The sequence below is a fragment of the Puma concolor genome, chromosome B3 (genome assembly GCF_028749965.1).
Source record: "Puma concolor isolate L17-30 chromosome B3, mPumCon1.1.hap2, whole genome shotgun sequence".
NCBI lineage: Eukaryota > Metazoa > Chordata > Mammalia > Carnivora > Felidae > Puma > Puma concolor.
Window position 1 is genome coordinate 2,580,468 of NC_141672.1, and position 13,674 is coordinate 2,594,141.

Below are 13,674 nucleotides of genomic sequence, written 5' to 3' on the forward strand. Positions count from 1 at the left end.
CCAGGCCAAAAGAAGCCGGAGGGGGCGGGAGGGAGGGCGGCCAGAGGGAAGACCACGACAGGAGGACAGGAGAGAGGGGTCGAGGAGGGGAGGGGAGGGCGGGAGGCGGCCAGACAGAAAACGAGAGGGAGGCAGGAGAGCAGCAACGAAAGAGAAGCACGAAGAGAGGAGAGCATGAGGCGGCCGCACCGGCCCGGGGCCCAGCGCGCAAGCTCAGGGCCGGTCCCGGCAGAGGCGCCCGACGGCAGCCGGCACCGACGGGCTCCAGGCAGCGCCTGCCGCGGGGCTCCGGGGAGCACCGTCCGGGAAACACCAAACTGGCCCCCGGGGCCCGAGCCCCTCGGCCTGTGATACTCTGGCACGTGAAGGACGGCGTTCGCCAGCTCCTCGGCACGAACCCCTCACTGGGGGCTCTTCTGTGCCACGAGACGGGGACGGCTGGGGGGCAGGGGGCGAACGAACGGCCGGAACTGAATCCCGCAGGCCGTCGCAGCCCGCCGTGGGGTGCGGCCAGTACTGCTCGCCGGGCCTGCGCCAGGTACCAGAGGCTCCGGGCTGGGAACGACCTGACCCCTGCGGGTGCCCTGCCCCCCCCCCCCCCCGCACCCCATCACAGAAGCAGCTCGGCTGCAGCACCACGGGGAAGAGGGGGCCATCTCATCCAATGTCTGTTCCATGGAGGGGTAAACTGAGGCCCGGAGCGAGGGCACCAGCAACAGGCCAGGTCAGAGAGACAGGCCAGGACCGTCCACTCCCTGCCACCCCAGCCGCGTCCCTGAGGATGGGCGGGCACCTACCAGGGACGGTGAGGACCAGGGGAGGCAGGCAGGCTGGTACTGAGGTCACCGGCGGCAAACTCCCCAGCCGATGCCACACAACCCGCTCCCCGGTCTCCATCAGAACGACCTCAGCTCCTGTTCCACACATCACCTCCTCCAGGAAGTCCCCCACCCAGGCAGGGCCTCCACTGCCCCAGCCCCCATGGCCAGCCTGGAGCCCTAGGCTCTGGGTTCTCCCCTCCCCGCCGACCGTGAGCCCTAGGGCGCGGGGTAGGGCCCGGCCACGGATGTCTGCAGGACTTGGGAAGGTCTGCACAGGTTCCATGCAGCCCCGCCCCCGGCCGCCCCGCCGTGCAGGCTCGTGGTCTCCGACTAAGAACCGAGCGCAGGAGTCCTGTGGACATCTCATGGGTGCTCCGTCAGCACGGAGGGACGTGCTGCAGTTCACAGTCAGGACCCAGTGCAGCAGGTCAGGGCGGAGGACCTGGGCTGGCCCCATGGCCACCACCCAGCATCTCGGGGCAACCAGGGTGGCGACGGCCGGAGCCTGGCTCCCGTGGGCACCTCCGTCCCCTGTGGCGGCAGGTCTGCCCCTCGGCCTGACGGTCCGGAAAGCATCCGCCAGACTGTCCCGCCGGGGGGGGGGGGGGCCCCACAACCAGGAAGCAGCACTGGACACTCGGGAGGTGGAATTAGCTGGGAAGGGCTGAGCTCCGTGCTCCCAGACGAGGGAGGCGGGCTTGGGTTTTGATTACAGCTGTGGCTGCCGGAGGGCCGCTCCCTCCAGACACGGGGCTCTCCAGACGGTCCCCCAGAGAACACGGGGCGGGCTCCCAGCCACAGCGCCCAGGATGTTCTGGGCCCTCAAAGTCCTGGCTCCCGGCCTCCCCCTCCAAAGACCATCCCCCCTCACAACCTGCCTCCCCCTCTCCGTGCTGAGACACGGGGCTGCAGCCCGCCCCCCAGCCCTCCTGGCCAGCTGGAGCCACGTCCGCTGGAAACAGTCGCACCCCGGGGCCGCCGGTGGGCACCCCAGCATGTCCTCCAGAGGTATGTACACGCGAGACTTTCCCATCCCAGAGCCACTTCTCACTATGGATGCCCTGGTTCCGGGGAAATTACCTCATCTGAATCCTAAAGTTCTATTTACGCTTCTAATAATCTCCCCATCGATCGCCAGGGCTGCTGTCTAATTACAGATCGTTCCCACCCACCCCAAACGCAATCAATGTGCACATAAAACGGACAGGGAGCCTTAAACGCCCACGTTTTACGACGTGCTGGCTGCCGGCAGGACTGCCCAGCAAGAGGCCAGCAACCCTCTGCCCGGCGCGTGAGACATAGACTCTCAACGGCTGCACCGACCCCACGGCCCCCGCGGTCAGCTCATGTCCCTCCTCTACCTCCTGGGCACCCTCAGAGGGAAGGCCGACCCCTCCCTCTGCCTGGCATTCGAGGCCCCTGTGAGACATGCATCCAGCTCCCTTCCCAGGAGCCCTCCGGCTATTCCCCGCGGCCCGCGCTGACCCGCCACAGCTGGGCCCGCCACGTCTGACGCTTCCCTCTGGGCCCAGCTCAACCTCACTTCCTCCGGGCAGCCACCCAGCTCTCCTGAGCTGCCTCCCCAACTCAGTGCTGCCCCCGAGGCGGCCCAGTGCTCAGCCAGGAGGTACCAGGCATGCGTGGCAGGGGCTGGCCTCCCCCTTCCTGGCCTCGCCCCGGGACTTAATAGAGGAGAAGTCAGAAGCGGCAAGGCCGCACCCAGGACCCGTCATCACACCAGCTGGAGGCTAGTTCGAGACCCAAGTGCTTCCCTGAGCCCCTGCACACCCCACCCCCAAGCTGCCAAGGGCCGGGAGGCCCCAAGGGCAGAGTGCCGCTCCAGGACTGGCCCCAGCAGTGGTCACGGGGTCCAACTCCCAGCGAGGGCAGGATGTCATCAAAGGCACTGTCTCGCTAAACACAGAGTGGACGGCAAGCCCAGGAGTGGGGACCGGGCAGGGGTCTGTCCTGCTTTGGGATTATGTGTGACTTTGTCCCAGCAGCTGGGGACCCTCCCTGTACCTCCACGCCCTGCAGCCCCACGAGGCAGAGTCCACGGGGCAGGTCTACCCACCACTCTATTTCAGAGACGCTCACTGGCCGGGCTCGCACGGCTGGCTCTGTAGTCACTGGAAAATGGACCAACAAAACTAGTTTCCACAGCGACCCCCTGATCTCTCTGCCCCGGGGGTGAGTGGTGGGGGAGGGGGGCAACAAGGGGGCTTCTCCACATACCCACAATCACCAAGGCAGCAGCGTCGGACGTACTTGGCCCAGAGCCCCGCCCCTCTCCCAGCTCCCTTCCCCCTGCAGTCCTTTGTCCTGATAAGGCCCCCAGGCTTCACACCTCCACCTCCAGGGAGGCCTCCGTGCTTCACACCTCCAGGCCTCGGCCTCGACACAGAAGGCTCCTTCTGCCTGGAAGGCCCTTCCTATGTGTTTGCCTGGCGAACTCCTACCCTCGGGCTCTTAGCCTCAGTCCTCCGCGAAACAGACGGGCACAGCTGAGGGCCCAAGGCCCCGGGAGAGGGCAGCCCCGAGGCTTGGGCAGAGCAGCCAGGCGCATTCTGGAGAAAGGCCTTCCCAGGACAGCACGGTTAACCTCATTCATCACCCAAACCCAAACGGACTCCCTCCAGTGTCCCAGGAGACCCCTAACCCAACAACCCTCACATCGCGACTCCTATCCTGGTATACTTTCTGCTTGAGGGAAAACCAGGGGCGCCACAGACCCCTGGGAGAGACCACCCCCAGCCAAGCTCTGTGGCCAGGGGGAATGCGGCCGGTCCCGGCTCCGCCCTCCAAGGCTCGCCTCTTCTCCACCTGCGTGGGGGACACCGGCCCAGCGCTCTGCCTGAGGACGCCCAGCCCAAGTCCATGGCACCCACAGGGCCCGCTGGTGCCCAGAGCTGGCTCCATGGAGGCCACGCCCCCTGGTGTGGGGGACCTCGAGGAGGGCCCGAAGAGGAGAGCCCTGGGGGAGGGGACACTGCCGCCGACTGAAAAGATGTGCCCCCCGAGAGACCAGGGGAGTGGGCACAGAACGCGGCCACCGCCTGCAGGCCCCTCCCCCTAACGCCAAGCCCTGTCGCGCAGTCCACAGCCTCGGGGGCAGCCCGGAGGGGAGGGGCCGCCGGACCCCTCCCCACGAGATGCTCCCTCTGCCTCTGACCCTGAGGAGGAGGGCCCGACCCTGTCCCAGGAGCCCTCCCGTCAGCCCACGCACCAGCCGGTGCTCTCAGAAGCAGGAGCGGCCGACGCCACGCCCGGCCACGCATGCTGGCGCTGCGTGGAACCGACGTCCCCGGGGCCGCGTGAGGACCCTGCCCGCTGTGACGTCGCCAGCACACTTGACGGGGGCCTCGGGAATGTCCGGGGGCCTCCCCCAGTGTTCACGGCCCCTTGCTTAAGGGGGTGCTGCTCAGTCTGCACAACGTGAGCCACGGTGGGATGTGGGCAGGGCCCCTCAGAGGCCAGCAGCCCGCCCCGCCCAGGGGACTCACCAGGCACGACGGTGGCAGGAAGCTGTTGACCCTCGAGACGCTCCACATGCCCTCCAGGCACTGCTGGGCCTGGATGGTGACCGTGCTCAGTGCTCCCCCGAGGCCAGCAGGTGCCACCGACACCTGGACGCTGGGCCCGGACGGCCAGGCCAGTCCCTGCCTCCTGTCCGGCCCCACTCGGCCCGGCTGCCTCCCGGCCGGGCCACCGGCCACTGGCACAGCCCGCGGGCTGGTTACGGTGCCCGGGCCGGGGGGCACGAGGCCAGGGCCTCCGTGCGGGGCGTCAGGGTCCTCGCGGCTGGCAGGTGCCTGGAGCAGCCGCAGGGCCTCCCGCGTGAGCTGGTTCAGGTGCGTGTCACAGACGTCGCAGCGGCGCTCGGCCTCCGGGCGGCATGTCGGCGGGGCCCCGGGCGCCGGCAGCTTGTCGAGGAGCAGAGCGGAGAGGCAAGGGTCCTGGGGGGACAAGGACAAAGGTGGTCGGTGCCTGGGCGCCAGGACCCAGCCCCGCGTTCCTCACCCGCCACGGCGCCAGGCCAGCTCACGCCGTGGCCGCCGCATAATCCATAACTGATTAATAAGGCCCCAAACGGTTTCGTCTGCGCGCACCCAGCAGGAAAATAATTATCGGAGCTTAACAGTGGGGCCTACGGTGCCCTTGACAGCTACCTGCCTCCTCCCGCCCTCATTACTGTGCTCAGTCTCGGCTGACGAGGCATCTGTGCGTCCCCCAACACCCGGGCCGGCCGCGAGTAGCCAAGGCCGTTGCGAAGCATCCAGGAGGCGGACACCCCCCACCCTGGCCCCGGGGCCCTTCCACGCTTGCAGGCTGCAGGCGCCCCAGGGCTCCACTCAAAAGCAACACCGTCCCCCACCCTGAGGGCCGGCCTGGCTCAGCCCCAGGCGAGGTGGGGTTTCCCCGCCCTGGTGAAGCCTGGGCCCTGGTGGGGATCTGGAGGAAAACGCGAGGCGGCCCTGCCGTAAGTGTGCCAGCAGAAGTCCCGCCATGCAGTGACACTCCGCGGAGGCGAGCCAGGCAGTTCCAGGTCCACGGGAAGACGGAGGCACTGGTGCCAGCTGGCAAGGGGGCAGGAGGCTTGAAGCCCACCCTGCTCGATCGCAGGTATGGACGTGGTGCCCAGGGCGTGCGGCGCCTGGTGACTCCTCCTGCAGCCCAGGGTCCCGGCCGTGCGCCGGGGGAGGGGGGCACACGGTTCTCCCTCATCGTGAGCCTGGCGTCCAGAAGGGGCTAGGGACAGGAGCCAGGTCAGCCCGAGGGAGGCCCTCACCCCGCCTGGAGGTCAGGGAGGCCTTCTGGAAGAGGGAACACCTCTGGAAGGAGGGAGAGGAGGAGAGAGCCAGTCCTCAGAAGGAACCTCACTGGAGACAAGTTCTCAAGAGTCATATCTTCAGGGCCCACACCCGGTCCCTTGACCAAGGCTCTGCCTTGGCGCCCCCCTGGGGCAGCCCTGGGGAGGTCGGGGTCAAAGCCATAGCCAGACCCTCCACAAAGCACTGGCCCGGCCCAGCTGTGGCCGTGACCACCCAGGGCGTTCGTCCTCACGTGGCCAGCTGGGCCGCTCGGCTGGGGCTCCTCCCGCCCCCGCCTCGGGACCTGCTATGACCCTCCAGACTCCGAGTTTCTTCCTCTCCCGGCCACCCCACCCCCACAGGACTCCGGCCTCCCCAGATACGCCCCTTACGCACAAGAGGAAGCTGAGGCCCCCCTCCAACAGAGGGCATCTCATTCACCCCACCCAGGTTCCCCGGGCCTGAGCGGTGGCCAGCCCGACCCCTGCACCGAGGCCTGGGAGGCTCAAGGGGGCCCGCTGTGGCAGCGTGGGCTGGCTGACAAGGGCCACTGCTGGTCAGCCCCGGGGGCCGTGGCTCTGCCCCCGCGTCACACTCCCTGCCCGGTCCTCCCCGGCTCAGCCGCAGCCCAGACCACTGCCCCCCCCACCGCCCCCCACATACCCCAGGGAGACCGGGTCCCACGAAACTTGGCCAGGCAACGTGCGCCAGCTGCCGGACCTGTGGGTCCCTCCAGAAGGCCTGGATTTTCTCCGGCCAAGGCCCGGAGGGCTCCAGAGCCTCTGAAGTGCTCCGCATGCCTGGGCCCAATCAGCAGACACCCCCAGGGGCTCCTGCAGTCGGGGGCGGGGGGGGGGGGGGGGCAGGCCCACAGAAACCCCGCAGGAGCCTCCACTCGGGCTGGCACCCGGGGCCACAGATGGAATCCAGACGCCCTGTCCCCAGCCACAGGCAGGGCTCACACGGGGCCTGGCTCTGTCACTTGTCACTTCCCGCCTGTTTTCCAGGTCCCAGCTCTGATTACTCTGGTTTTTCCACTCAGCAGGAGGCTGCTAATGGTGGCCAGGCGTGAGGGGAAGGAAGTGCCATTAAGAGACTTGAAAGGCAGCCCAGCCCCACCCAGCCCAGCCCCCACCCCCTCAGGCCCGGCAGTCCATTGTTCCAGGGCCGAGGCCGGCCTGGGGACCTCAGGCCTGTGGGGGAGCCCTGTGGCAGAAGGAGGCAGGAAGGAAAGCTGGGGGGGGGGGGGAAGGGGGGGACTTACTGACCTGAGCACGCACCAGACCCCCACAGGCACACAGCAACCCCCCCCCCACACCAGCTGTGTCATCAGGAACGCACATGGCAGCTGTCAGGGAGGCCCCAGCCCCACCAAGGCCTCAAGCTCCGCCATCAAAGCCCCAGGAGGAAACTAGGCAGGTCTGCTCCAGTTGGGAGCAGGGGGTACTCACCACACCCCAGCCCTGCTTCGCCAGCCCCCCAGGAGGCCCGGCCCAGACACACCTGGGCCCACCCCGTGGCCCAAGCCCACTGTGGGGCCAACCACCCCTTCCCAGCACCGGCAGCCAAGCGCGCCTCTTGGGGGATCCTCACCTGGGCAGGGCAGAGGGTATCTCTCCCAGCTCCGTCTCGTGTCACACACACGAGACACGAGAGGAGAGCCCTGCCTTGCGTGACCACGCAGAGACCCCAGTGGGGCCGAGAGCCCGCCCGGCCCTGAGCCCCTCTGGCAGGCCGGGCAGCACTGGGCTGGGCCACTCGCGGCTCCCACCTGGAAGCATGCGCCCCACACCGGAGGGACCTATGACCTCGCCAGGCAGCCGGACCAGCTTGGCAAACAGCAAGCTGTGGCCAGGACAGGCTCCCCACCCCCAGCACCCTGGCCCAGTGCTCAGGACTCCGCGGAGGGGGAGCTTCACCCACACCGCCTGCCGCCCCTGGGCGGCCTCCACAGAGACAAAGTCTGGGCAGTCCCTGCAGCCCCGCCCGCCTCCCCACTCTGGGACCACGGTGGCCTTCCCTTCACAAACCAACAGCCCTCAGACCTTAATGCCGGGGGCTGGGAAGGCCCTTCCCCGAAGCCAGGTCTCCCCTGCAACTGCCAGGGCCCACAGGCCCAAGCCCATGAGAGGTCACTGGCCCAATTTCAGGAATTCTGACCCCTGAAAGGCCCAGTCACCATGCCATCTACCACCCACCCCCTCTCTGGAGCCCAGCACCTTCAGAAAGACAGTAATTACCCCGCTGCAAGATATTACCTTTCGCTTTCCTCTGCAGTCTAATTAAGCAGATATCTTACTTGCATTTGGAAAATGTTTTTTTAATTTGATTCAATTTAGCACTGCAAACCATCTACCCATCATGCCGCCAGGGTTTTAGGGAGGCTCCCCCCCTAAATGCAATGACTTTCCATTTTTCATCTCCTTTCTGGGGTCTCCAAGTTGCTTCAAGTAATCCTTCCACTTCCTCCTGCATCGGAGGCCCAGAACGACTGCCCTAGGGACGAGCTCGCCAGTCATCCCACCCAGAGGGGCCTCCCCAGCCCAGGGCGAGCAGCGCCCACCCTCGGCGCAGGACAGGAGCTCCCAGATCCCCACACTGAGGCCGACACAGGAGGAAGCGGGGACCGTGCTCCCCAGTTGGGAAAAAGACCCAGACCTCAGAGCTGCGAGACAACCCTCTCTGAGCCCTCGTCGCCCCGCCTTTAAAAAGGGGGCTCAGCACCCACCGGCGGGGCCTCTGGGAGGGCAGACGGGGCCAGAGGCCAAGACTGCGGGGGGGCCCTGAGGCCTAGGGGCTCCCTTCCCCAGCCCACCACTCTGTGCGCCTGGAGCCAGGGTCCTCGCTGGGGTCCCTCTGCCTCACCCTCCCTTCCCTCCACAAACAAATGCCCCGGGCTGTGACTCTGGGCAGCCACTGCTTCAGAGCTGACCACAAGTCCAGGAAGGGACCCCTGGCTGCCGGACCAGGCGCTGCTCCAACCTTGCAGGCTCTGTTGGCGATGACATTTCGATGTCGCGTGCAGCCCGGGGGACCCAGAGCCGGGGGCGGGGGGCGGTGGGGGGCAGGGGTTCAGTTTGCCAGCCAGCCACACCTGGGCCGCCCCACCCCCGCCTCCACCCGCCACGCACCTCGCCAAGGGCCCAACTCTCAGCCAGAGGCCCTGCCCACCCACATCCCCTGGGTCCGGCGGGAAGACAGGAAGACTGCACACCCCCGGGCCAGACCCTCCCCCACTCGCCAGCCAGAACCCCGGACACTGATCCGGTCCCATCAGGCTGCAGTTCCGAAGGCCCCATAGCTGACACAGGCTCCCCTCCTCTGCCGGGGAGGTGGCGTGGGGGAGCGGGGGGTGCTGCCCGGCCCACCCGGCGCCGACCGGCACCCGTCCCCAAGGCCCTGTGCCAGGCACCAGCCAGCTGGACAGCTCGGGGCACACACTAGTTCATTGAGACCCCCTCCCTTCAATGGCCTCCCCTGTCCTCCGCCACAACGCCACGCGAGGCATGTCCTCGTGCCACAACGCCACGCGAGGGCGGTGGGGACCCTGATGGCTAACGGCCTGACCAGCAGGACGGCCTCGGCTGGGGGGTGGGAAGCGGCATAGACAGGCTGGCTTCCTGGGGGCGCTCCCCACTCAGAGGGGGCTCTGCACACGCTTCGGGGGGCCTGGAGCTCACCCAGACACGGCTTTCAGTCCAACTCTGTGGGGGTGAGCTGCCGCTCTCCTGGACCCCATTCTCCTCATCTGAGCCACGGGCCACAGCACACTCTCAGGGCCACTCAGGAGGGCCCAGAGCCCCAGGGAGGCCGGACGCTGCCCTGGGTGGCCCAGCCAGAGGAGGCGGCCGCTGAAACGGAGTGGAGCCCGTGCCCCTCAGCTGGCCCCGGGCCTCCCAAGTTCTCCTGCTGGGAACCTCTGCGTGCGGGTGGCCAGCCCAGATGTGCACCCAGCCACCAGGCCCCTCCGATGAGGCCGCCAGGGGGACCCAGGGCTGCAGCGCTCTCGTGGAAGGACTTCCAGGGCTCAGGGCTGGAGGGCGAGTCCGCTCCCCCACACCTCCTGACCTTTGACCTCATCCCCCTTCCCCTCTTCCCTCTACCTGGCATCCCGAGACAGGCATCCCCACCCCAGAAGGCCATCCCTGAAGGCCCTCACCCCATCTCTGTGGGGCTAGGTCTGAGATCGAATGCCACCTCGTCCAGGAGGCCCTCCTGGATGCCCCTTTCCAGAGTCCTCTCTCCCAGCCCCACAGCACTTCCGTTATGAGCACAGACAGGGGAGGGTCACTCACCCCCACGCGTGCTGTTTCCTCCCTCACCACATGGGGTGGTGGAGTTAAGCGTGTTTTGCTCAGACAGAGGTCAGCCAACGGCTCGCAGGCATCGGCCCTCCCGTCTGCCCGGCTCCCTGTCCCCCCTCCCCCTTCCCAAAGCACCACCCACAGCCCAGGGTGGTGTGCACCCCAGCCCCTGACCTAACCAAGCCCCAGGGGTGTTCTGAGAGGAGGGATCCCACAGCACAGACCCAGCCAGCCCTCCTCACCCATCACCCAGCAGAGAGGACAGACACGGGACAGGACGGGTCCCAGCATCATCTCGAGATCCGGCGCCCAGACTGCCAGGCCCCCCCCCAGGCCCCCCCAGGCCCCCCGCTGGCCCATCATGCCGGCCGGATGAGTCCCCTCAGACCCGTCTCCACAGACACCCAGCCGGCCACAAACCATGTTCCTCACCGGCCACCATGAGCCTGAGGGGCTCTTGGATCAGACCACCAAGCTTGGGAGGCGCGGCTGGGGCCCAACATGCCGAGAGTTCGGAAAGGGACGGGGCAAGGAGAGGGGCCCCCAGCGACGAGACCAGGAGGGCCCGTGGCTGCACTTTGGGTGGCCACCAAGCAAGCCAAGCCAAAATGGTTCCCAGACAATCCCTCAGGTTTTAGACGGGCCGAGTTTGTGGGGCCGGTCGGGGTTCCAGGTGGCCTGGCATCATGGCTGTGAGGGGTGGACAGGGACCTTCGGGGACGGGTGGGCCAGCATCCATCACGGGGTCAGAGGTGAGTGCAGAAGGCCAGCACCGGGCCCGGCGGGACCATCAATCTGTCAGCCCCAGGCGCCCGCTGAGCCCACCCACCCCTGCCCCCAGCCCAGCCCCCACAACTGAAGCCTGGGATGCTGGCGGGGAGCCCCCCACCCACAGGACACCCGGACCCCTGCAGACAGCCCTCAAGCCACCCCAGCCCCACAGGGGATCCCCCAGCCACAAAATGTGACACTGGAAGTGAAAATGCCCCCTTTGAACCGGGGGGGGGGAGCAAGGCACTCAGCCCCAGGACCCTGTTCGCAGATGGGGAAGCAGAGACCCTGCGAAGGGGTGATGCCCCAGGCTCCCGCTTCAGGCAGTGGTGCCACGCCCTGGGTTCCCTCCCGCAGGGGAGCGTCTCCGGCCACCACGTCCCCCCCCCCCCCCCAGTCATGGGAAGGGAGAGCTCAGGGGCAAAGTCCAAGGAGTGGCTCCCAGGGGCACCTGGGGGACTCGGTGGGTTGAGCATCCAACTTCGGGTCGGGTCATGACCTCAGTTCATGGGTTCAAGCCCCGCATCAGGCTCTGTGCTGACCGCTCGGAGCCTGGAGCCTGCTTCCGATTCTGTGTCTCCCTCTCTCTCTGCCCCTCCCCTGCTCACGCTCTATCTCTCTCTTTCTCAAAAAATAAATAAACTTAAAAAAAATTTTAAAAAGGAGTGGCTCCCAGAGGCCCAGCCACCTAGCCTGGCTGCCTCCAGGAACCCAGGGGACAGCCTGGCCTCAACTCCACTCCCCCCAGCCCCCCACAGAATCCTGCTCTGTTCCCAGGGAGTAAAGGAGCAGACAGAGGCCACACGGGCCAAGGGGACACCCAATCCACCTCTATTCTATTCATTTACTCACACTCCACACACACCTTTTTGCACAAAGCACCGGCCACGGCTTTCAAGACCTACACAGCAGACGCCAGATACAAAACCACGTGACTAGAGACAGTTGCTTTAGAACAAATAGGAATGATCAACTCCCAAAAGACACAAGAGAACACGCCCGTGTCATTGGCGGAAGCTGAAGAATCCACTGGCCTGAGCTTCCCCGCAGGCATAGGGAAAGGGAAACTCGAGTTGCCTTGCTATTCAAAATAAGGACTGGGTCTTCTGACTCCCAAATGAGATCCTTCCGTGACAATCGAGGGATCAAGGCACCCAGGAGAAGGCCCCAGATGCATTTCCTCGGCCCATTCCAAACCATCACAAGTCTTGCGGCCAAGGCTCTGAGCAGCCCGGGGGGTGACCTGTGGCCTCCCTCCCTGACCCTCCACCTCTCACTCTCAGCAGACAGGCAGCAAGGCCGATCTCCCTACACACGCCCCCGGCTCGGCCCCACCTCTGACCGTAGCGGGACGCCCCTCGTCCTCCCTCCCACGAGACACAGGGACTGGCCCGCACCAAGGCCAGCTCCCGAAGCCCCATCTCTGCTCGTGGCCGGTGCCCAGAAGGCAGGGGTTGGCAGCCCTTCAGCTCAAGCTCACCCGCACTGCCCACCCTCACTCCCTGAAGCCCTGGACCAGCAAGGAGATGAGACAGGCACAAGGACCCTGTCATTCCATTACTGGACCCAAGTATACCAGGGGGCACCAGCTGCACCACTGTCTATCCCAGGGAGGAGGGGCCGGCTGAAATCTCACAGAGACCTAACCGGCCCCCCTCCCTCCCGCGGCACAGGCTCGGTCCCCCAGAGTGGCCTGGGAGCCTCCGAGGCCCACACACTCATCCCTTCCCGGCTGAGTCATCATCGGGGCCCCTGCCAGATGGGAGACCAGCCCCAGGGAGCTCCCGCCCCTCTCACACCTCCCCAGCCCCTCCCCAGCCGCCTCCAGAGCCTGCCAACACCTGGCTCAGCGGGGGTGCTCTGCTGAGGCCGCCTGCCCTGCCCTGTGGAGCCCCAAGGCAGACACCCTGGTCCTGGCACGGGGGCGGCCCCAGAAACAGGTGGAGCCCAGGCCAGGCTCCCGACAGCGTGGGAACCAGGGGTTCAGGGACCCTGACCGCAGGCAGCAAACGTCCCACGCCAGCTGAGCTCAGCCCCCGCTCTCCCGGGACCACAGGGCAGCTGGGACAGCAGACCCAGGGGCCCACTGTTGCAGTCAGAGCTGGGGGCCATGGACACAGAGCACCCAGGGGACTCAGAAGGCTTCCTGGCGGGGGAGTGACAGCTGAATGTCGAGCTGGCAGAACCCCACCCCCAAGCCAGACCCCAGAGAGAAGCAGGAGGCTCTCCAGAACTCCAGCCTTAGGAGCCTACTTCTGTCGCCCCTGAGCCGCGCACTGGACAGGAACCCACGGCCTCCCCAGCAGCCTTCAGACCGACTGTCCAGCTTGGTGCAAAATGTGAGCTAGCACATGCCTGGGGCTGCACCGGTGGGCAGGGACCTCGGCAGTGGCTGTGGAGCTCATGGTGGGTGGGCGGGGGTGGGGGGCAGGAGGGTGGGAACCCCTGCCAGGTGAGCAAGAGGTTTCCAAGAGCCGAATGAGAATTGATCCCTTTCCCTCAACAGGGGGCGCTAATCAATCCCGCACCGGTACCGACACGTCGAAGGTCATGGGGTCTCTGGAGAAGTCGTCACCTCCGCGTGATGCACCTGGATGGCAGCTGGGATGGGTCCCCAAGCAAGAGCCCTGTCCCCGCTGCTGCAAGGAGAGTTAGGATGGCCATCCTCCATGGGGGCTGTCACCCGGGTGGGGGAGGGGAGAGCAGGAATCCAGCCCAACAGCCATGGGGGTGAACACAGAGGGGTGGGTCACTCAGTCATTCAACAAACATACAGGGGTCACCCAGACCCCAGGCCTGCCTGGACAGAGCTCCCAGCCTAGGGGCAGCACAGTGGCCAAGGGGTGTGGAAAGGGCCGAGAAAGGCCCGGGTCGGGTGGCCTTCCAGAGTGGGGTGGGGTATGGGGGAGGGAGGCTCAGTGACCCTGGAGGAGCAGTCAGAGCCATGAACGTGGAGGGAAGCCAGTC

General features: G+C 66.6%; 1 protein-coding gene across 8 annotated transcripts in view; it reads right to left on the bottom strand.

Moving 5' to 3' along the window:
• Positions 1 to 13,674, bottom strand: part of KIF26A (kinesin family member 26A) — a 42,607-nt gene that overhangs the window by 22,388 nt on the left and 6,545 nt on the right. For 7 of the 8 annotated variants that reach the window (XM_086708666.1, XM_086708672.1, XM_086708669.1 and 4 more), the window contains one exon: positions 4,325 to 4,777. In XM_086708666.1, coding sequence (XP_086564792.1) covers positions 4,325 to 4,777 — 453 coding nt within the window. Of the gene's footprint in view, positions 1 to 4,324; positions 4,778 to 6,295; positions 6,648 to 13,674 lie in introns of those variants that run through there. The other variant, XM_086708667.1, reaches the window with a different exon arrangement.